Source organism: Trematomus bernacchii, unplaced genomic scaffold (genome assembly GCF_902827165.1).
Source record: "Trematomus bernacchii unplaced genomic scaffold, fTreBer1.1, whole genome shotgun sequence".
NCBI classification, from domain to species: Eukaryota; Metazoa; Chordata; class Actinopteri; order Perciformes; family Nototheniidae; genus Trematomus; species Trematomus bernacchii.
This window is the reverse complement of record NW_022987723.1, coordinates 1,023,343-1,046,362: the sequence shown is the minus strand read 5'-3', so window position 1 is coordinate 1,046,362 and position 23,020 is coordinate 1,023,343. Positions and strand designations below refer to the sequence as shown.

Genomic DNA, 23,020 nt, shown 5'->3' with positions numbered 1-23,020 from the left:
CCGCTTGATTGATCTAATCTGTTTGTACAACCACAGACAGGAAAGAGGTGGTGAAATAAGAGCCACACACACACACACACACACACACACACACACACACACACACACACACACACACACACACACACACACACACACACACACACACACACACACACACACACACACACACACACACACACACACACACACACACACACACACACACACACGTTTTTGGAGTAGTGTTTCAGTGTGTGTGCAGAGGTTGTGGCGAACGTCACACACCATCTGACCCAATTATCCGGTTGATACAATTTTCATAATGTTGCAATCAGTGAAGGAAGCCAAGCATTACAGCGTCAGAAATTGTTTTTAAATATAACTTGGTCTTGGTCCGGGAAGCAGGATCAAGACCTCAACAAGGAAATGAATGTGTGTGTGTGTGTGTGTGTGTAAGTTCTATAAGAAATAGCACTAGCAAAAGGCGAGGAAATGACACCTCGACCGGACAGAAAAAGATCCACACTTGCCTTGGATTGAAATGACCTCACTGTTTGCATATTTATTTCCACATCTTTACATGAATCAAACCTCACGCTGACATCAGCTCAACGTACAACATGACTGCATGGACACACAGTTTAGAACTGGCAGCGATTATTTATTCACACACACACACATCTATATGTATTGCGACAAAGAGCAAAGCGCTGATTCATGATTACATCAGTAGGGTCATTGCTACATTAGTGTGTGTGTTTCCATCCCGGGTCCCCAGAGCAGACCCACACCACAGTTAGAGCCTTTCTGCCCTCACAAAGAGAATTAACAACATCTGGACTTGGAAACTTCTACCCAGTTCACCTAATGGGGTAAAAGGGTAAAAGAGCGTATTTTGATTTGACTGTGTGTGAGGGGAAACACCCAGACTGTGCATGAGGCAACATATGTTAACCCATGCTGCAGCATAAAGGTCCTGTTCAGCCTGGTGTTTGGGCGCCTGGCCGGAGTCACAAACACATGTTAGTAACATGTTTCAGATGGAAAATGAGCTCAACTGGCAGTAACAAGAGTTCAGAGGTGGCAGAGTCACAAACAGGTACAGCACACTTCTCCTTTTAAAGGTGTAAGAGATTGGCAAAAGCTGTAAACACAAGCGACAGTGTGCACATGGAAACAAACACACAGATTCACTTCAACATCAATCAATGTTTTCACACTGATCATTTATACTTGGCACAAAGCTTCATTAGTTTGGTTAGTTATCTAAAGAGTCTGAAATCCACTTTTCAGTCCAAAATATTACAGCCATTGCCACAAGAGGGGACTGATACACAACAGTCATCATTTCCATACAACATGAATATTATATGGTTAAAGGCTAAAATGAATGTGGCACTATATCACGTTTAGAAAAATAAGCACTTTTACAACCACTTCACATGATCTTCCCTATGGGATTAATTAATGTTGTCTAATGATAGTCTATCTGCTCCTTATAGTGCAGTCTGATTGTTTGAAGAAGACTGCTAATTACTGCTCAAGCTTCAATCTAATGTCAGTCCCAGCTACTGACCCATATCCTGACTGGCTGATGACTCCTGGACATCTTCTCCGTTAATGGTGGGTTGCTTGCTTGCTTGCAATTTCATTGGCTGTTTGGGGCTCAGCCGACATGCCATTGGTTGTTAAAGTCTCAGTTGTCATGTCATCGGTTGTTGCGGTGTCACTGGCTGATGCATTCCCATTGTGAGACTCATTTCCAGTGAGATGAGAAGGTGGGGGAACTGTTGTTGTCCCCCTACCAGTTGCGGCGGTGTTTTGTGCGCTCGTTGTTCTGCTGAGCGCTGCGCTGCGATTGGTGCAATGACTGTCCGAGTTAGCTGTAGAGACATGATGAAGTGCTTGATTGACGACTGAACAGTGGCTGGTTGCTGGGCGATCAGAAAATAAGTTGTTGTTGTTGTGATTGTTATTTTGCTGTGTGGTTACAGTGGAAGCTGTTGATTTTTCAGTGGAGGCCGGTGGATTCGCAGTCCATGAATCCTGGCTGAAGTCTGGGTTGTTGTGAACTTCGATGGGAACTGCAGTGACCTGATTTAACCCGACAGGCTCATTGGCTACGTGGTTGTTTGGGGACAGCTGCGTAACTTCATCACCAATGGCTAACTGCCAGTTATTGGAGCAGAGGACTATTGGGATGCTGCAAGGAGAAACAAAATCAGAACATAAGTCATTAATGGCGAAATATATTCATTTGCTTTTAATACTGCTCTCAATAGTCTTGTGTTCTTTGGGAGCCCAGATGTCCAGAGTTATAGCTTGGAATATAAAAAGTTGGATCCCATGCCATACTACATACATTTTGAGGTGGTGTTTGGCTTCTGAATCTAACAGTTTAAATCATGTTCCTATTTTCATGGGCAAAAAAGTATGTTCACTCCATGAGAGCTCATTAATAGGACATTTTTGTAGTGTCCTGTATAAACCCCAATTCTCCAAAGCATAAACGTTTATGTGTTTCAGTTTTGTGACCTTTTTTTAAGATGAAGAAATAGTATAATTTTCTGAAAGAAACACTACATGGGTTGAGAAAATTGAGAAGCTTCAAAATCACAATCTTCCCAGTATAACTGCTGTTAGAAAAATATCACTCGTCCCCGGCTTGAGCTTCAATCTCAGGATCCATGTATTTCTGATCCTCTCCAGAATGGAAGTAGTCATCACATACAGAGCATCAACTAGTTCCTGAGCAGTGTCCTTCACATGCTGATATCCAAGAGAGGGAGTTACACAGTCACAAGATGGAGGAATAGAAAGCAGTATTCAATGTTTACTTCAGATTAGCTCCACGTCAGAAATGATCATGCTTGTCATATGTCTATCTCCATAGAGGCTGAATCATCATGTTAATCACATAGCTATCATATGCCTCAAACAGTCCTGATGCTCTTCTAGGTAATCATACATCCTGTCATGTACACAGCTACAGTTGGGATACCTTTGTTATCATGTGGACTCTGATATCGGAAGAGTACATTCAGTGTTTTCCCAACAACTGCAAATTGTAGTTAGTTAAGAAAAAACTGGACTCTCATTGAGACAGAATATTGAAAGAGAACAAGGAGGCAGCCTAAGGCTTAAAAATGTAGTCTTTATCTGTTGTGAATCATATATACAGACCTGGCCAGCTGCTTCTGAAGCTCCTGAGCGTGCTGGTTGCACTGGTCGAAGTAACAGGCCTGAGCCTCCACAAAGTCCGTCAGGCTCCGCATGTGGTTGGTCTTTAAAAAGGAAAACCAACATACAAGACACATAAAACACAAGATAGATGGCACACAGTGCATTTATAGAGGCAACAACTCTAAAATCCATGAAATAAAAACAAAACTTTGTTGAGACAAGAGATGTGAATTCTCTCTCTTTCTGTGTGTGTTTGTGTGCACCTACGTGAGTGTTGCTGATTCCTTCCACAACTCGTCCTGTAATTTCTGTCTGTCGATTGAACAGACTCTGACAGATACCCAGCTCCATCTCTGCCTACACACACACACACAAAATCATCTTTGGTCATATTTTCTAAAGATGTCCAACTTTGTAGCTAAAACTAATACCCAGAACTAAGCCCAAATGAGCCAAACAATAGAAGCTATCACTGAAACTAATGGCGCGTTTCCACTACACGGCCCCGCTCGGCCTCGCTCGGTATGGCTAGGCCTCGTTAGGACTGGCTCACTTTATGGCGCATTTCCATTACAGTTTAGGAACTGGGGTAGTATCTATAGTAACGCAGTGTAGGCGGAGCCGTGACGTCATCTTCAATGAGAACCCCAGAAAAACAACACAGCCGTTAGCTGTTAGCACTCAGAGCTCACAGCTCCTCATATATGTTCAGAAACTAGACAAAAGTTAAACAAGTACAAACCACAGACTGCCTGTGTCATGGCGAATACAGTCGCTGCTTTATTTATGTCTGTATAGGCCGTTGTTGTGAGTGTGGACGGTCGGAGCATATACTGCGTTAGCTTAGCCAATCTCCATTTAGAAAACAAGCATTTTAAAAGGTTTTTCCCCTGCCGTCTGTCTGCAGACTTGTCAAAGCATTAATTCATGGTTTTTACTAACCGGTATCAGTATGTTGTTACTTCGGCATCATTTTGAAACGTGTATTACAATTAAATCACGGTCAAATATGTCCATCTTGTTGTAGTTGTAGCCCCCTTGCCAGCGATGCTCTCTCTAGTTTAGCATACTCAGCCCGACTCAGCCTCGTTGTCTCTGGCCCTAGACCCACGATTTTATGAGGCTAGAAAAACTGTGAATTAGGACCCGCCAGCCGGTACTCGGCCAAGTGGAAACGCAACCAAAGACGGGCCGCTGACGTCACAGCCCTCTTAAACCGTGCTCCGCGCTGTAGTGGAAACGCGCCATAACAGGAACATGCTTTATTCTATACAATTATATAACAGCTGGAAGTGTAATTTAAAATGTCTCCCTCTATAACAGCATGAAGAATAGTTGTATCAGTTCCTGTGTGCATGAAACGATAAGCATGGACTCACCTGAGAGATTTCCTGAGCCCACATCTGGGGAAGGAGAGAGACAGAGAATGAAAAGTGACTAATTCAGTGACCAAACAGCAAGTTCGGCCATGCCTGTCAATGTTCGTGTTCCTTTAGGTTCACTGACCTTTAGCCATTTGACCCGCAGGAAGCTGAACATGTAAGAGACGTGAGCCATGTAGTCGTCCTCCATCGGGTTTGCATTCAGGTTCTGACAAAGAGAAAAGCAGGAACGTGGAATGGGAGAATATTACTGTATGATTAAAAAAAGAAACTAAGGATTTTGGTGTGTTTTTAAATTGATGCCAGTATGTTAAAGGTCACCTATTATGCAAAATCCACTTCTTCATGTCTTTTCTACATCAACATGTGTCCCCTCTTCTTCATGTCTCTTCTACATCAACATGTGTCCCCTCTTCTTCATGTCTTTTCTACATCACCATGTGTCCCCTCTTCTTCATGTCTCTTCTACATCAACATGTGTCCCCTCTGTGTAAAGAGACTCTGAAAGTTTCAGGAAAAAAGATTCTCTCACTTTTTGTCCTGATCCATTTATATAAAAACCTGTCTGAAAATGAGCTGATCAGATTTTGGCCACTTTGTGATGTCATAAGGATTTTTTGGTATTTGGAGCCAAACACTTCAGAGACATGTTTTGTATATATCTGAGAGCTATAATATATTGATGAAAAACCGTATAATAGGGGACCTTTAAATGTATTGAAGGACACTGATATTTACTGTATAAGTGAAGGTCAAGACTCGTTACTCACTCTGCCCTCTCTGTCGGCTTCGTGGGCTTTTCTCAGTCTGGTCTTAGCTATATCCAAGTCCAAACGCTTATTCACCAACATCTTGCGCTCATCCTATGAACAAACAAACACTTTTTAAAGCCATGTTCAAGGCACAATTGGTATGATGTGTGGTTTGTAAACACAGTGTAACAGTGCTCGCCAGCAGGTGAAAAGTCTTCCTCAGAGTCGCCTAATTTTGCCTGTGTTCCATTTTCCTAGATTTCCATTTGTTTGCATGTTGACAATCTGCATGTGGTGGCTATGTTTTTATAAAGGGTGACGCCCAGAAATGTCCAGAACACAGCAGATATAAAAGGAAAGGAGAAAGGCAGACGCCGCCACACACTTCTAGTAGGGATTATGTTGGCATGGGTCTTTACATTTTTTTTTTGTTGAGGAAAATCCTACTCATTGTGCTATTAGGTATACAAACAATCTATAAACTTTGCATTACAATAGAACAAAGGGAGAGATTAGAGAGGCAATTACCGGGAATAACATCCAAACAATCAGAAGGGCAATGCGTGTGTGTGTGTGTGTGTGTGTGTGTGTGTGTGTGTGTGTGTGTGTGTGTGTGTGTGTGTGTCACCTGCATGGCTCTGTATTCTCCCTCGGTGAAACTCCTCAGAGGGGTGAGAAAGTGGATGTTGGTGCTTTGGACCAAATTCCTCTCCGTCTCACCAAGCCGTTTTTGAGTCTCTCCGAACCTGAGCAGTGCAGTTCCTGAACACAAAACATACTGATGTTCTTAATCGAAGAACACACACTGGCTATTACTGATGTCAATACTATCCCTATTAATGTAAATGTACACAGATATTGAAGTGACTGTTATTTTTGTATATATTGATTGTTGTGCTTTTATTTAGGTCTTAATGTGTGCATATGTTTAAATGTGTCTGTTGATTGTGTGGATATAGATATTTGCATACATATATTATTTTTTATCTATATTTGTTTTATTCGTGATTGTGGGGAACGGTATTTCGATCTCTCTGTCTGTACAGTACACACAAACTGAAAGAATAAAGTTGACTTTGACTCACCATAGGGTGTGTTGGACCCCATCTCCAGCCCAGCCTGGGTCATGTGGTCTCCCAGGACCTCATGAGCATGAGGCCGAGGGGGCACGCTCCAGTCCAGCTGCTCATACAGCCGGTCCTCCAACCGGGCTCCTGGTCATCAAGGATCAAGAGCTTCATTTAGGTTTATCTTCTCTAAAAAAACACTGAGAATGTGTTTTTATATTTTATGCACAATAAACCAATTAAGATAAAAAGCACTGCAAAAGTCAAAAACATAAATATATAATAGAAAGATTACAATTAAAATCTTTAAAAAAAACACTGTTAAATAAAAGTAGAAAACAATTATTGTCGAAGCATGACCACTACATGCCTCTATGTTCTATAGGACAAGCATTGACACCTGACATAATGTGAGACAGTGGACAGAATGCAAATGGCTGGTCTCTGCAATAGGCCCATGAGGTATATGTTGTAGTGTAAACAAAGATTATTCTTCATAGAGACTAAAAGCCCTTGGTCGATCTTCAATTATATCCTCGATGCTGAACAAACATGAGTTTACTTTTACAGCATCTGAGTGCCCCCCTTATTTGATAGACTGCAGACCACAACCACTCATGATTCCATTAGTGGAGGTAAGTGGAGGCAAAAGAATAACATCCCTATTCATCTGAACAGGCCAATCACAGCAGAGCAAACAGAAGGGCACACAGGGGATGTTTCTAATGTAGAAGAGCAAACAGCAGAGTCATTATTCAGTGGTTGTATGTAGAGTGTAAATGTATAGTAGCAATTAGTTGGAAATAAAGCACACGTCTTTGTTTTAAACTGGTTTTTAGTTTGGTGCAGCCATAACGGATGTGTTCATCAGAGCAAACTGTTTGGCTTATATACAGTACAATATTATACAACCTATATTTGTTTTGATATTGTCATATGATAATAGAAAACACTCAAATGAAATACAAATAGGTGTGTGCAACTTGGGTTCAGTTAGATTCACATGATATGGAAGCTACAGTATGTTTCCAGTGTAGTAATAATATCTGATATTAATTTAGAGTTACATACATGACATGGATGCTGTTAGAATATCGTTAAAATGTATTTTCTTATCATATAATCAATTCATAACAACTCAGTAATGAAAAAAAGGTGTTTCTTATAAAAGAACATTTAATATAGGTTTTTGTAATATAATAAAATATATTATTTTTGCATATTTTTCATTAATATGGGCAAGCTATCACGGATGAATATTTTATGTGATTTAAACCAATTATTGATAGTCACTTTGCATGAGGGCTTGGATGTGAGCTAACCCTCTGACTGCCGACTGTCTGTGCATATCTGTCAAATAAGCAACAAAAACTGACAGTCATCACATACTTTCAGGACCTGCTGAACATTAAAATAAACTACACGAATAAAAAGGCTTTTTTTACAGTTTCTAACCTGCATTGGGCTGCAGTAGAACCTCAGTCTGGGAGATGATCTGGTCTGTCCAGGTCTTGGTGGCTTCTACCAGGGCCAGGCGCTCCTCCAGCCCGGAGTTCAGCCCTGTTTTCTCCGCCTGGCCGAGACTCTCCTCCGTGTACTGGGTCGGATCACAGAAAAACAAAAACACGTTTTAATGTATCGTTTTATTGACCTGCTGCTATGAAAGTGACTGGTTGTCCTAAACCCGTCATTTAGGGTGACATTAACGTCTTAACACGGTTTGGTTACAATTGACAGCGATCATAACGTGTTTAATTAGAACTGACGTTACTTATTTCCTACATGACCGTTCATTTATTACCTGAACGGCCCGGTTGATGAACTGACCCGCATCCACAGCCAGCCGCGTTAAATCCATGGCAACGTCCTCCAAGGTCGCGCGCTGTCTTCGGTTTGTCCTACAGAACGTGAACTGTCCAGCAGGACTATAAAAAGCCCAGAGAGCCACGACAGCAACCAGCAGCTGACCTCGCCATGGCAACAACAACCGTTAACCTCCGGCCAGATTACAGTCTGTTATCACCGAGCAACCGAACCCATGAAGACGGCGCGCGTGCAGCAGCAGGCACCGTGTGTTGTTGTGGGTTTATCCTCCAGACATGCCGTGTGTTTCCTTCACTGACGAGTTGGCTGTTTGTTTGTTTACAACGTCTGTTAGGCTGTATCGGCTGATTTTTTAATTACACAAACAGGCCTTATGTCAGGTTTATACATCCATGTATTATTGTCTTTACCGTTATCTCCGTTTCCTTAGGGCTTTTCATTTGCTGCTTTAAACGCTAGCGTCACCGCAACGTGTTTTGTTTAAAAAAAAATACAAGTACGTTTGGCGGAAAATTAATGAGAGTATATGATCTGATAACGGTCTTTACCTGGGTGAAAATAAGAAACAAATATGATTTAAAATCTCCGATAATGAGAACAAAAAAAGATTCCCCGAAACTTCCGGTAGAGCCTTTCAAAATAAAAACTTAATCTCAACGCGCCGAGCCACCCAACAAAAGATACAATAAAAAAAGTGACATATTTACAAAATGTGAATTCTATTCAACGAGAAAATCTCTAGGACACGAAAACAATATGCCATCAAGTAAAAAGACAACAGTGAATCTTTAAAATCCTCAAAAATAGCCCATATATCCAGTGCTGGATTGGAAAGATCCTCTTCATTAAGAAAAACAATACTGTTATCCAAAAGAAAGCTGGAACAGCAGCCAGGCATTTACAAAAATAAGAAAAATAATTACAAAAAATACAGTGACCGCTTGAGTGTCTGAACGCATGACTAGACAACACAACTCCTGCTTACAAAAGAAATCCAACATCCCTCACACTACTAACCTCACAAAGGCTTTCTCAGCCTCTTAAGGCTTTCATGAGCAAACACTTTGCTGTAATTGGTGCTCCTGTGAGAAGGATCAGCTGATTGGACCACACACACACACACACACACACACACACACACACACACACACACACACACACACACACACACACACACACACACACACACACACACACACACACACACACACACACACACACACACACACACACACACACACACACACACACACACACACACACACACACACACACACACACACACACACACACACACACACACACACACACACACACACACACACACACACACACACACACACACAGGATTAAATCAATCTGACTGCTGAAGAGAATCTAAGGAGGGTTAAGAGATTAGAAGACACATTTACCTCCAACATCAAATCTGAAAAACACAAATCCTTTATTACAAGTGCATGGAATGAATACAAAAATTATATATTTTTCCAGAAACAGGAAACTTAACATGGATAGAAGTACTAGAACATACAAGGTTAAATCATAAAGAGGTCTTCAACAAACAGTCGTGGGTGTTCGGAGCCACCTTGGAGGGCACTCCTGGTTGTTTTGTGTAGGCTTTGGATAACAGAAAAACATTTTAAATTCTCCTGAACTTGATTTCAAATACTTTCATTTGGTAAACTAAGGCATGTTTTACAGGTAGGGTCCCCAGCCCAGATACATCTGACAGAGCAGCTTGTCATCAGTGGCTTCCTGTATGAGGTAGTGGACGTGTCCCTCTATGGATAGAGGTAGACCCAGCACTTTGTTCCGGCTCTTTATGACTCCCTGCAGTCGCTGGTCGATGTCACACACGTGGGTTTTCGCCTGACAGAGAAGAAGGGCGAAATATATACAATTCATTTATAGTAATGGCAAAAATATGGCATTTATGTGTTATATTATGTATGCTGCTCTGAGGCGTGTAAACATACTTGCATAGAAAGGCGTAGACTGCACTCACCTTTTCATTTACTATCTCTCCTGTCTCGTTGGCCTGCGTTCTAGAAAGTCCTCCTTTGGCTGGTTTACTCCACTCCACCAGGGGGTCATGAAGGAAGGTCTTAAGCACACTTAGAGGAAATATAAAAATAGAAATGTTTAATTTGGAATCTTTTTAAAAAGGGAGTTACTGTATATACATTTAGGACAGAGAAAAACCTTAAACCCAAATGTAGTAAGTAAGTTTATGCTTTTTGCTTTAAACCCTGGCCTTTAAAATAGATTTTTGTTTGTACTCAAGAGTATATTTTTGGCGTGTACCTCATGAGCGGCTCTCTCTGGTCCCTCATGAGTTTCAGGGTCACCTCACAGGCCTGTCTGAAGAGACCCTCGGTGCCCATGGGCCCCATGGCGTGGACCATATTCTGGGTCAGACGGAAGGGAACCACTTCAGGCACGTCAAACGTCTCCCCCTAATGGAGAGGGACAGAAGGAGCATTACAGAAATACAGGTACAGATAAGACTAGCAGAAGGTTAAAACTATATTTAAAACAAATTCTGTGATTTCTTTCATGGTTTATAATATATCATTCTTACTTAAAGGTCACCTACAGTATTATGCAAAATCCACTTCTTCATGTCTCTTCTACATCAACTCTGTGTAAAGAGACTCTGAAAGTTTCAGGAAAAAAGATTCTCTCTCTTTTCGTCCTGATCCATTTATATAAAAACCTGTCTGAAAATGAGCTGATCAGATTTTGGCCACTTTATGATGTCATAACGATTGTTTGGCTTGTCTAACCATTAGCCAATCACCAACCAAGGTAACCCCCCCCCCCACCTTATCACCTGAATCTCCTCCTAGAGCACTATTGTGTTCTTTCTAACCAAATATCTCTCAGAGGGGCGTGGGGAGGGGCTCCTTATTTTCATCTAAAGTAACAGACAGAGAATCAGCACTTTTGAAACAGGGCTGAAACAGAGGGGATTATGGGATGCTGCAATGATCTGTTTGGTGTTTGGAGCCAAACACTTCAGAGACATGTTTTGTATATATCTGAGACCTGTAATATATTGATGAAAAACAGTATAATAGGGGACCTTTGAGACAATTTGAGACAAACACAAACCTTGTTGAAGAGGCAGTTGAAGTCGACGTGAACACATTCCCCGGTGAAAGAGTCAAAGAGGATGTTTTCTCCGTGACGATCCCCCAGACCCAGGATGTAGCCCACCATGGACATCACAGCAGTGGAGCGGCAGTACGCAGAGCGACTGCTGTACCTGTAAACACACACAGTGAGAGATATTACATTATGAAAAATGTAAACCTTATCAGTAATTTAACCTCAAACTTGATCTTGACCCTTTTTAAACGTTTAACCAACTGAAAAATCATAACACACAGACACACAACACAATAATATCATTTACACTGCTTTGAAACAGAGACCCTCATGAATTGTGGAGTTGCATTTAGGGTCGTACCATGATGTGGGGTCGGGGAAGGTCCGGAGGAACCACTCGTGGAAAACAGGAATGTGTCGAACACAAAGCACCTCCTTGTGGATTCGTAGCTTCTCTTGAAAGGGGGCCGTCTTCGGCAGGATAAGCTTTCTGAGCTCTTTACCTGATAAGTTAATACCTAGAAAACACACCCACAAATATGACCAAATTAAATATTTTCATAACATGTATCTTACTCACTGGTGGTTTGATGTGTGAGTGTATCTCCATGGGGTTCCACAAGGGAGCTGCCTTCAGGGTTCTTACACCTTTTCCAAAGTCAAATTCAAGCACTTTTCAAGCATTTTCAAGGATTTCCAGCACCCGTACGCACCCTGTGCCTTGGTCCGTTATTGTTTTTCTTTATAAAACAAAATACCTGTAGACATCAGGGAAGCCAGCTCGGTGGAAGTCTTTAAAAATAAATAAACTCAAAACACATTTTTACATTTGAGCCTTTTAGGAAGCAAACTCCTGCACTTCCTCAATGCATTTTAACCTGTCACCTGATTGTGTGTTGAATTTGCACTATCCTTCTTTTAATGCACAACTTCATCGTTGTACCTTTAATCTAAATGTATTTTTTACATATGTCTACTCTATGCTAGTTTTAGTTTGTTTTTATGTCTTTTACTGGTATCTGTATTTTTTGAGAAATGTCTATGTGAAGCACTTTGGACTGCACTTGTTGTATGAAAGGTGCTATACAAATAAAATATTATTATTATTACCTCTCTCTTTGTACAGCTTGGTGAGAATGTGTCGCAGACCGGCCGTGTTGTTGACCCATTCGATGATGCCGCACTCCTCGTTGAGAGGAATCACAGCGTAGGTACGGATATGCAGCTCCCTCCGCCTCGACTCAGCATCCTTACGAAGGCACTACACACACAGATAGCACGTACACATACTATAAATACTGCTGAGTTACCAATGTATTAGGTACAAAACAAATCTAGAACAATCTATGGAGAAATTAACCTTTTTTTCAAGGTGTAACTTTGTGTGCATGTGTATACTGTTTGTATATATGTACTGTATATGTATGTGTGTGTGTATCTGTGCATGTGTGTGGAACAACTGAGTGAACACCTGAATTGTAATATAAATAATACAAATAAAATAAATGTTCTTTTTCTTCTTAATGACAATCTTTCCCAATATATTAACTGTTTAAAAAAATAAAATGGTTAAGATACCAAGTCATTATTTTCGCTATATTATAATGACTCCCAATATAACAAATTGTGCAGTTCTACAGTATCACGCACCTTGTTGATGAGGCAGTTGAACTCCATGAGTCTGCAGTCCTTCCTCAGGTCATCTTTGGGTTTACACATCATGGTGTAGCTCCGCCCATCTGAACCCTTCAGACTTATCTTCTTAGGTTTCTGTAAGGAGGCCAAGATCTCCACCTACACACACACACACACATATAATCACACACACATATAATCACACAATCACACACACACACACACACACACACACACACACACACACACACACACACACACACACACACACACACACACACACACACACACACACACACACACACACACACACACACACACACACACACACACACACACACACACACACACACACACACACACACACACACACACACACACACACACACACACACACAGGTTAGAGTTATGTGGCATAACCAACCTCAGGAAGATTTCTGTGATAATAAAATCACATAACGTTGCTTTATGACTGCTCTTTGCCTGAAATGTAACCTTTATAACCGTCTTCTCCTCAGCATATTGACATCTTTTAGATTGTTGCTTTTAAATTGTCTATTGTTTTTACTTGTACTTGTGTTATGGTGTGTGAGCTGTGCTGTGTGATTTGTGTATGTTACAGTATGTGTGTTTATTTGACTGTACAGCACTTTGGTCTGGAGCCGTATTGTATTGTGTTTCAAAATAACTCTTTTTGTCACCAGGCGCCGTCCTACTAAACTATTTATGACAACAACCATCCCCGTCTCTCCCCCCCCCTCTCTCACGGTGTCCTCAAAGCCGTCCAGGTAGGCCCAGTGTCCGGGGAAGGCGTCGTGCTCCGGGTTCGCCCCGCCAGTAGAGGGCAGCGTGGGGATGAGGACTGACTGCAGAGGGATCAGGATCTGACTGAAGGTGGGCTCCTCCACCAGGCGCTTCAGCAGCTTGAAGTGAACGCTCATGCTGAGGGTGGTGCTGTTCCCATCCACCTGAGAGACACATTCACACAAACATGTATTTACAGCGACCTTTATATCTACTTTACCTGGCTGCTGCAAGCAATCCCTTTCCTTGAAGGAGATCAATAAATGTTGATCTAATCTTATCTACCCATAAAATGTGTTGGTCAAAATTCACTTGGAGATTTTATAGCTTTTGAAGAATGTGAACAGCTATATTGTTAAGCTGAGGCTCAACTACATTAAAATTAATTATTAAACAAGATGCATTCATCAAATCAATAGTAACCTACATAAGCCATGCAATACAGACAATCTAAGTATGAACACATGCTTTATTACTTTAATTATATAATACAATATATATATATATATATATATATATATAACGTGTGTGTGTGTGTGTGCATGTGTGTGTGTGTGTGTACCGGCTTGTTGCAGAGCTCCAGCAGCTTGTCAGTCAGCCTGTTTGCGTCCCCGATGAATTTCTCCAGAGCTTGTTTGAGACTTATTGCTTTCTTAAGGATCTGGTTACAGCGGTTCATACGCATGGGGTAGGAAGACTGAAACAAACACACAGACAGACATATTTTTTAGAAAAGCAATGAAGTAGTTTTGTGAGTTTATGCATGTGCTTAAACATCTGGACAATCAATCACACAAAAATATATAAGGGTTTTGAAATGTGCACAACTGTAAAAACAAAAAAAGTGAAGGAAAGTAGGTAAGGAGAAAACCCCACAAAAATACACACACACACACACACACACACACACACACACACACACACACACCTTGGAGACAGCAGTCATCAGCCACATGGCCTGTTGGGGGTACTTCAGGAAGACTTTGGCCACGATGGTCATGAGGACGGTGAAGACCTCGTCGCTGGAGTGGCAGACCCTGGAGATGAGCTGGGAGAAGGCCGTCAGGAACTGGTACGGCGCTAAGTTGTCGCAGTGCTCGCTCACCGCAGCGTTGATTTTCCCCAGCTCCTGTCGCATCTGCCTGTCCGACCGGCCAGCTGGGGTGGAGGGAAGAGTGGACAATATTTTATTAATTAAATACAGGTAAAATAAAACACATAACAAACACAGAAACATGCTTCCCAATTAATCGCTTGAAGAAGATTCAGATTAGTTCTTGATTGAGAATTTATACAACTGAATAATTGCATTTCTTACTACGGCCTAATACGGCTTTTTATTGTACATTTTAAATACATGTTGACTGTGTTGGAACATCTAGTGAATCAGCCAGACACTGGGAGCAGCCATTGCCCTGTGTGTATCTTTATTTTACTTTTACAGTAGCTTCTGGACACCCACCTTTCTCACACTCGCACACTTTGGCTCCAAAATCCAGCCAGAGAGAAAGCATGCGAGGCATGGCCTGGTAGATGTACTGGTTTCCAAACTGCAAGGCTCTGCGAGGGAAACAACACAAATTTAAATTCACAAAATGAATGAGTTTTTGGTGAAAGACAGGTATTTTCTCAGCTTTATCATAGACCCAAGGACTGGGTCTCAGCAGTAAGAACAATAACTTACTTTCCAAAGTACGTCACAATGTATCTGATGAGGTTCCCCTGTCTCTCCAGCTTATTATCAGTCACCATTGGCATCACTTTGTCGTAGTACTTGGCCAAGTAGAAGTTTCCATCCTCCCACTCAGGCAGGAGGTTGGTCACATCCTAAGAAACACAACAGTGTTCAATATTTGTATATCCTGTTAAAAGCTGTGCAATATATTTATATCCCGTTAATAGCTGTGCAATATATACCTGGCAGCTATATCTCTCAGAACTGTTTATTTTGTAAATTGTGTAATTATTGTATCTCTAATATTTGTTATGCATGCTTCTTGGTTAATATTAAGCTGTCTTTGGCTCTTTTCTTGCAACTACAGTAATCTTTAATTTTTTTTAGTTATTGCCTTCTTTTGAAAAACATTTTCTTTATTATTCAGTTCATTGCTTGGGCTAAAAAATGTCTGAAAAATGTAAAAATAAACACCCATCACAATTTTCTAAGGGCCTTGAAAACATTTGATTTATTATCAGAAAAGGCAAAGAAAGGCAGCAAATCCTTACAATTGAATAGCTGCAACAGGACATGTTTAGGGTTTATTTTTCATAAAATGTAACAGTATCATTTGTGCTTGAGTGCCTCTGCAGTGTCTTACGGCCCGTCCACACAGCGGCGTGCGTTGAAGCTTGCTCCATTTTTTGGAATATGAGGAAATGACCTGCGGTGTGTCTGGCTTCCCAGCATACACGCGGTTTGATTGGCTAGCGCTTGTACTGGCAGATTTGCATAAACGGGATTTGATTGGCTGACGCTTCCACCGAAGCTTCAAAAGTTGAACATTTCTCAACTTTTGCAGCGAGCCACGCCAGCAAAGCTCCGCTTCGCTTCCCACAATGCAGTTCGGCGAAAAGTGACGTCACCCCATTCAAGTGAATGGTGAAGCTTTCAACGCACGCCGCTGTGTGGACGGGCCATTACAGGTTGTAAACTGCATCTCATCATTAAGGTTTAATCAAAGCCTATGACTTCCTGCACAGTGGTTAGTGCTATGGACAATGTTGCACTAATGTACATTCTCAAATATTTAAGTGACTGTTATTTGTATATATTGATTGTTGTGTTTTTATTTAGGTCTTAATGTGTGCACATGTAAAAATGTGTCTTTGACTGTGTATATATATATATACATATTTGCACACATATTTTTATATACATTTGTTTTATATTCGGGATTGTGGGAAACGTTATTTCGATCTCTCTGTCTGTACACACAAACTGGAAGATTGACAATAAAGTTGACTTTCTCTATTCATATCGCATCACGCCTGGTACCTTGTAAGCCTTCATGATGGCGTTGGACTCGAAGTTGGCCGTCTCCTCCATGAAGCGTCCCACCAGAAGCATGGCCCTGCTTTTAGTCTGCAGGCTGCGGGGGTCCGTCAGCGGCTGGTCGTCAGGGAAACACTGGGTCACACCTTTCTGCAGCACGATCAGCGCCTCGTGTACATCGCCCTGACGACACATTAATGCAGACGTGATAGTGATATTTTGTGTATTTATGTGAGGAGCCACTCCCCACGCCCCTCTGAGAGATATTTGGTTAAAAAGAACACAATGGTGCTCTAGGAGGAGATTCAGGTGATAAGGGGGGGGGTGGGTTACCTTGGTTACTGATTGGCTAATGGTTACACAAGCCAAAAAATCGTTATGACATCATAAAGTGGCCAAAATCTGATCAGCTCATTTTCAGACAGGTTTTTATAGAAATGGATCAGGACAAAAAGAGAGAGAATCTTTTCTCCTGAAACTTTCAGAGTCTCTTTCCACAGAGGGGACACATGTTTAATAATAATAATAATAATAATAATAATAATAATAATAATAATAATAATAATAATAGGTGACCTTTAAAGTTATTCATACCTTGGACCAAAGCCACTTGGCCTTCTCGGTCACCAGCTCAGCCAGGTGTGTGTTCTCTGCGTTCAGGAGAGCGTTGAAGGCCGTCTGGTGATGTCCCGCCTTCCTGGCCACGCGGGCACTTTGCAGCCAGCACTCCCCCACCAGCTCCTTGCTCCTGGGCCTTTGAAGCAGACAAGAGGGACTGATTTATGATGTGGCCTTGACTATAATAATTTACACAGATTTCTTTTAGATTAACATTGCATAGCTTTTATTGGCTCTTTGATAGCTTTAAACGGTATACTAAAAAGTCACAGACGCTTGAAATAAAGCAGTGAGATGAGATTTGCACTGTCTCTGATGTCAAGGCACTCAATAGCTGAGCTCAGAGAAAGTCAAAAAACAATGGTCATTTCATTTTATTTCTGTTTGTCTGTATTATTTTTAGCTTACATATGTATTCTGTATTTTCTATATTTTGTAAGCAATTGCTGTTTATTTAAAAAAAAAAGAAAAAATGTTGTGGAAAAGGTTGTACATGTTGTGTATTCATCTCAATAAAAATGTGATCACAAAAAAACTAAAAACAATGGTCATACTGTAAATGAAATGAATGTCAAAAGCGACATCTTGATACAAATGTTTCTACGTCCTTACTGCGGCCCCAGGCTGAGCAGGGCGCGGCGCAGGGCCAGGATCGGCTCCTTGGCCCTGAAGGAGTTCTGGGTCATCTCCAGGCGGTCAGTGAAGTGAGGCGGCAGCTGGCTGAGGCTGGGGGCGGAGCTCTGCCTCTGGGTCTGCAGCTCCGTGAAGCTGTGCTCCAACTCGCTGAGCATGTGAAGCCTGACACACACACACACACACACACACACACACACACACACACACACACACACACACACACACACACACACACACAACACACACACACACACACACACACACACACACACACACACACACACACACACACACACACACACACACACACACACACACACACACACACACACACACACACACACACACCACACCACACACACACACACACACACCCACACACACACACACACACACACACACACACAAGTTGTTTACAATTGCCAACCAGGAATCATCAGAGATGTCAAAAGTACAGACATCCTTTACTCAAGTAGAAGTACAGATACTCGTGTTTAAAAATACTCTGATAAAAGTAGAAGTACTGACTAAACTTCTTTACCCAAGTAAAAGTAAAGAAGTATGGGCTTTGAAATGTACTTCAGTAAAAAGTACCCATAACTCCCAGCTGTTTTAAAGAGTACCTGACCTCCCTTTATATTAATAGAACAATAATGTCATTGTTAGCTAATGAATGTTTCCATGCTGAACAACGGCAACATGACAACGTTTTCATTGGTCCCTCTTCTTTAGAGAAGACCAGGAAATGATGGATACATGGATCGTGTTCAAATCAATAGGCACGCAATGACTCTAAATAATAATGATCACGCCACCAAACACACATTCAAACTAAAGGAACCAGCCTGTTTGGAAAATGTAAGAAGTAGAAAGTACAGGTATTTGTGCTCAAAATGTAAAAAGTAAAAGTAAAAAGTCTTATAAGTAGTAGTGGAGTAAAGTACTGATGCCAGAAAAATGTACTTAAGTACAGTAACAAAGTATTTGTACTCCACTACTTCCCACCTCTGGGAATTAACTACAAAATGTTTAAAACAGATTTGAAGTTTGTCACACAGACCTGACGATGTACTCGTATCCTCTCTGGTAGGTTCCACACTCGTAGCTGGCGGCCGACAGAGGGATGACCTGCTCCTTCCTCACCAGCTTCAGCTTCTCATAGAAAGTCTCACCATCCTGCTTCTTCGCTGACAGCAGCAACTGGCCGAGCCGCACGCCCCACGTATTGGACTGAAGGTCTGGAGACACAATGGGAATCAACAAAAGGCTTTTAAGTCTCTACTTAAATTGTTTATTTATTGTGTTCCACTCTGTTGTCTTCTTATTAAGTGTTAATGATGATGTAAAGCACTTTGAATTGCCTCTGTGTCTGAAAATGTGCTATATAAATAAACGTACCTTACCATATCTATTTCTGCCATATATTGCCACAAATTAGGGCTGAATATTTGAGGGAAAATCATTTTGGAATCCTTGTTCCTTATTTCCTTTGAAGAATATTTATTTATAGGATCTCTACCAAGCCAATTTTTTAAAAAGTCTGTTGAATACAATTTGTCGGCTGCTTTAAATACTAAATTCTGAGTATTTTTTGACACATATTTCTCCTTTAACAAATATTGCGCCTCCTGCGATTGTAGATATTGCACCCGTCCATGTTGTGGTTCAGGTAATAGTCTGCTTAAAGGGGACCTATCATGCAAAATGCACTTTTTGATATCTTTTATACATAAAGATGTGTCCCCGGTGTGTCTGGGAATTCACGCAGCGTCAGAAAATAAAACCCTCTCTCTTTTCCTCCGTACCCAAATCTCTAAAAACGGGGTTACAACGGAGCTGATCCAGAAATGCGTCCGATACGACGTAATATCTGAAATGTAGGCGGGCTTTACACCCACGGCCCTATCAGAAACGTTGCTATCAGAAACAATGCCCGACTGTTTTGGACGTAATATGGTCGGTGTTTACATTAGCATCGCTAACACTCAGAGCTAACCTGTACTGGAGAGCATGTGTGTGAAGAAGCAGGAAATAAAAAGGAACTCACCTTGTGGTATAACCGGCAAGAGAGAAAGCCTTTGAGCTCCATACTGTTTCAGAAATAATCCTTGATAATCCATGATATGGCGTTTCTTCACCGCAGTATTTAGTTTAGACAGTAGCTGCCGGGTCCCGCATGAGCTCAGCCCCCCTTTTTTTTTTTTTTTTTTTTTTTTAAAGCTGTATACACCAAATCAGCACTTTTGAAACAGGAAGTGAAATGGAGGGATATGAGGCATGGCTGGAATGGGTGATCTGTTTCGTATTTTGAGCAAAACACTTCATAGACATGTTTTTTATATATTTTTTATATATCTTAGACCTATGCTATTGCCTAAAAATAGCATGATAGGTGACCTTTAATACATACATAGCTAAAGTGTAGTTATGTCGATGAAATTCTTAGGTCACAGGCTCCTCCAACAGTGCAACACAATAAAACAGGAAAACAGAACAAATAGTGCAAGTAATTGTCTCGCCCTACAACAAAAGCTTCACTATGTCGCAGCTTCCAGGAACAATCTGTGCGTTTCATTACCTGAACTCAGATAATCTTCCAGCAGGTCCCATTTCCCGAGCTTCCAGGCCGCCTCCACTCTGTAGGTGTTCAGCTCCGACTTCCACTGGTGCCTAAATGTGTACATAGCTACATTCAGTGGATCTTAATTGACATACATATTATAAGAATAAAATACAGTTGTGCATTAGTAAAGAAACACTCAAGAGGATAATGAATATAACACACAGCTAGTGGGTTAATTAGCAGTGAAAACATTAGTAGATTAAAAGCACCTTTTATAAGATTGATATGGGCCATCGTATAAAGTGTGTGTGTGTGTGTGTGTGTGTGTGTGTGTGTGTGTGTGTGTGTGTGTGTGTCTCACTTGTTTGCCAGGACTCCATTGACCTGAGTGATGACTGTTGACAGCTGTCCCAGGCCGAGCATGGAGGTCATGACCCCGTGATAGTGACCAATCTGTACACAGAGGGAAAAAAACAAGTTATGAAATAGGGAAATAATTAGAAAGCGATGCAATACTGAAACAAACAAAAGCTGACAGCACATAGTTATGTTTTCCTAATCATTTATATAGTGGCCTATGCACAATTCAACGATGGCACGATTTTAGAAAGTCACTTATAAAATGTAGCCATCATGAATGTCTAAAAGATTTATGATACAAAACTGAAAAGGAATGCAGCCCCGGTGTGTGTGTGTGTGTGTGTGTGTGTGTGTGTGTGTGTGTGTGTGTGTGTGTGTGTGTGTGTGTGTGTGTGTACCTGGTCTGACTCCAGCTGTATTGCCCGGTCATAGCAGGCGGTCGCGTCTCTCAGCAGGCCGATGCTCTCGTGCTCCAGAATCTGTTCCCGTAGCGACGGCTCCTCCCTCCTCAGGGCGTTGACCCCCCTCACCCCGTCTGGCTCGTGCATCGCAGCGTACAGGGTCTGCAAAAAGTCAATTATAAGAAATGTTAAACAGTTGAGAGCTGCAACTCCCCACTTAACAAATAACGTGAGCAGTTAACTATCATTATTATTATGTCTTTATTTCAACAAGGACCATGCATACAAATACATTCATCTCAGAAAAGAGAAGAGACTAAATATGCCAGATTTGAGCTAATAGCTAATTTCCATCTGCAGTCCTTAGGTAAATCTCTCAGTAAAGATTTAAATAGTTTGATATTTTAGTCCTCTTAAAGGTGGGGTAGGTAATTTTGGAGAAACCAGCTTGAGTGTGCTAGAATTTGAAAATACACAGCCGGAGAAAATCTGCCACTTCCTTCCAGAGCCCCTCCTCCAACACACACGAACGCGCACATGACCAATGAGGGCACGAGATAAGTTTGTGCACAGATGGAAGGCTGACAGGCAGGTAGGCCATCCAGTTATTTTAGCCGGGCCGGCTCAGATGATTGGTCGTACTTTTTACGGCTTCCACAGATGACTTTTTTTTATGGATTTTTTGTCAAAGCACTTAAGATATTCATTGCTATCGGGATGTTAAGAGCATTCCATGGAATATAACAAAAAGTGTATCTCGAGCCGGTTTCTCAAACTTACCTACCCCACCTTTAAGTCTTAAAGACAGTCTTAGACAGTACCAGAAATAGTAATACTTGAACTGAACTTAATAAGTTAAAGTACGTCTAAATACCCAAACAATTGAAGCAGACTACAATGACAGATTTCGATTCCTGTCCAAATCACATTTTAGGACTGCTCGTCACCCAAATGTTACATTAACTTGACCTTGATTTAAATTGGTTCAAAACAGTACCATGAAATGACGTTATATGTTAGTTACTTCAACAACAAAAAAAGCAGAGGAAAGTTGGACAGACGAACAAAGAGAATTGTTATTATTAAAATGATTATTGATTGTTGTCTGACCTGCAGGAAGGTGAGGTGATCCTGAATGTTCTCTTTGTTTTCTAAGATGTATGCTTCAAAGTGCATGAGGGCCCGAGTGTATGCTTTGGACCGCAGCGAGGCCTTGGCCAGGACGTCCTGAGGGATTCCTCTCAGGAAGGCCACCACGCGCTGGTGCTCCCCGCTCTCTGCAAGAAGACAGTTCAGGGTCTTTTACTTCAACCCCCTTTTTTTTTTTAAGATTCAAAGGTTTTATTGTGATATGCACAAAGCTACAGTGTACAAATGGCAATGAAAATCTTCTGACCTGAGCCCCTCAAACAATCCAACATATAAAATACAAAATAAAAAGTATATACATGTAAATAGAATATGATATGTACAAGAACAAAATAAGAAATGAAATAATATGAATTAAGACTCAATTAAATACGGTTTATTGCGTTGATAACTACAGGGTATCTGCACATTTTTTAAGTACAACTTTAATTACTTTTTAGACCTTTTTAAAACCTTTAAAAGGAAAAAAAAATACCAATAGAAAGAAATCGATGAACTAGACAACAGTATAAACCGTTACTGAGTTTTATTGCATTTGAATAACGGGAAATATTCAGCCCA

At 41.2% G+C, this 23,020-nt stretch overlaps 2 protein-coding genes across 2 annotated transcripts in view; both read right to left on the bottom strand.

Moving 5' to 3' along the window:
* Positions 1-1,599: 1,599 nt before the first annotated feature.
* LOC117493827 (endophilin-B1-like) lies at positions 1,600-9,174 on the bottom strand. The gene is made up of 10 exons (XM_034144398.1): positions 8,168-9,174; positions 7,822-7,963; positions 6,385-6,513; positions 5,928-6,061; positions 5,318-5,410; positions 4,672-4,755; positions 4,545-4,568; positions 3,433-3,522; positions 3,166-3,266; positions 1,600-2,185 (listed from the first exon to the last, which is right to left on the bottom strand). Exons 1-10 carry the CDS (start codon positions 8,222-8,224, stop codon positions 1,600-1,602), a joined length of 1,440 nt encoding a protein of 479 aa, XP_034000289.1. The 5' UTR covers positions 8,225-9,174.
* Positions 9,175-9,615: 441 nt separating this feature from the next.
* Positions 9,616-23,020, bottom strand: part of atr (ATR serine/threonine kinase) — a 34,662-nt gene continuing 21,257 nt past the window's right edge. The window contains exons 29-48 of the mRNA XM_034144391.1: positions 22,421-22,587; positions 21,308-21,472; positions 20,911-21,002; positions 20,565-20,656; positions 19,047-19,224; positions 17,963-18,148; positions 17,327-17,486; positions 16,736-16,915; positions 15,425-15,567; positions 15,203-15,300; positions 14,669-14,898; positions 14,303-14,437; positions 13,704-13,904; positions 12,952-13,095; positions 12,412-12,562; positions 11,663-11,819; positions 11,305-11,458; positions 10,495-10,646; positions 10,196-10,304; positions 9,616-10,059 (exon numbers count right to left, since the gene is read on the bottom strand). Coding sequence (XP_034000282.1) covers positions 9,886-10,059; positions 10,196-10,304; positions 10,495-10,646; positions 11,305-11,458; positions 11,663-11,819; positions 12,412-12,562; positions 12,952-13,095; positions 13,704-13,904; positions 14,303-14,437; positions 14,669-14,898; positions 15,203-15,300; positions 15,425-15,567; positions 16,736-16,915; positions 17,327-17,486; positions 17,963-18,148; positions 19,047-19,224; positions 20,565-20,656; positions 20,911-21,002; positions 21,308-21,472; positions 22,421-22,587 — 3,068 coding nt within the window. The 3' untranslated portion in view covers positions 9,616-9,885. The remainder of the gene's footprint in view (positions 10,060-10,195; positions 10,305-10,494; positions 10,647-11,304; positions 11,459-11,662; positions 11,820-12,411; positions 12,563-12,951; positions 13,096-13,703; positions 13,905-14,302; positions 14,438-14,668; positions 14,899-15,202; positions 15,301-15,424; positions 15,568-16,735; positions 16,916-17,326; positions 17,487-17,962; positions 18,149-19,046; positions 19,225-20,564; positions 20,657-20,910; positions 21,003-21,307; positions 21,473-22,420; positions 22,588-23,020) is intronic.

Coding starts and splice junctions, on each gene's coding strand:
- LOC117493827 (XM_034144398.1), bottom strand. CDS start 8,224: ATGGATTTAACGCGGCTGGCTGTGGATGCGGGTCAGTTCATCAACCGG. Junction 5,411..5,927: donor GAGAATACAGAGCCATGCAG/GTGACACACACA, acceptor GTTTGTTCATAG/GATGAGCGCAAGATGTTGGT. Junction 4,756..5,317: donor AAGCCGACAGAGAGGGCAGA/GTGAGTAACGAG, acceptor TCTCTTTGTCAG/AACCTGAATGCAAACCCGAT.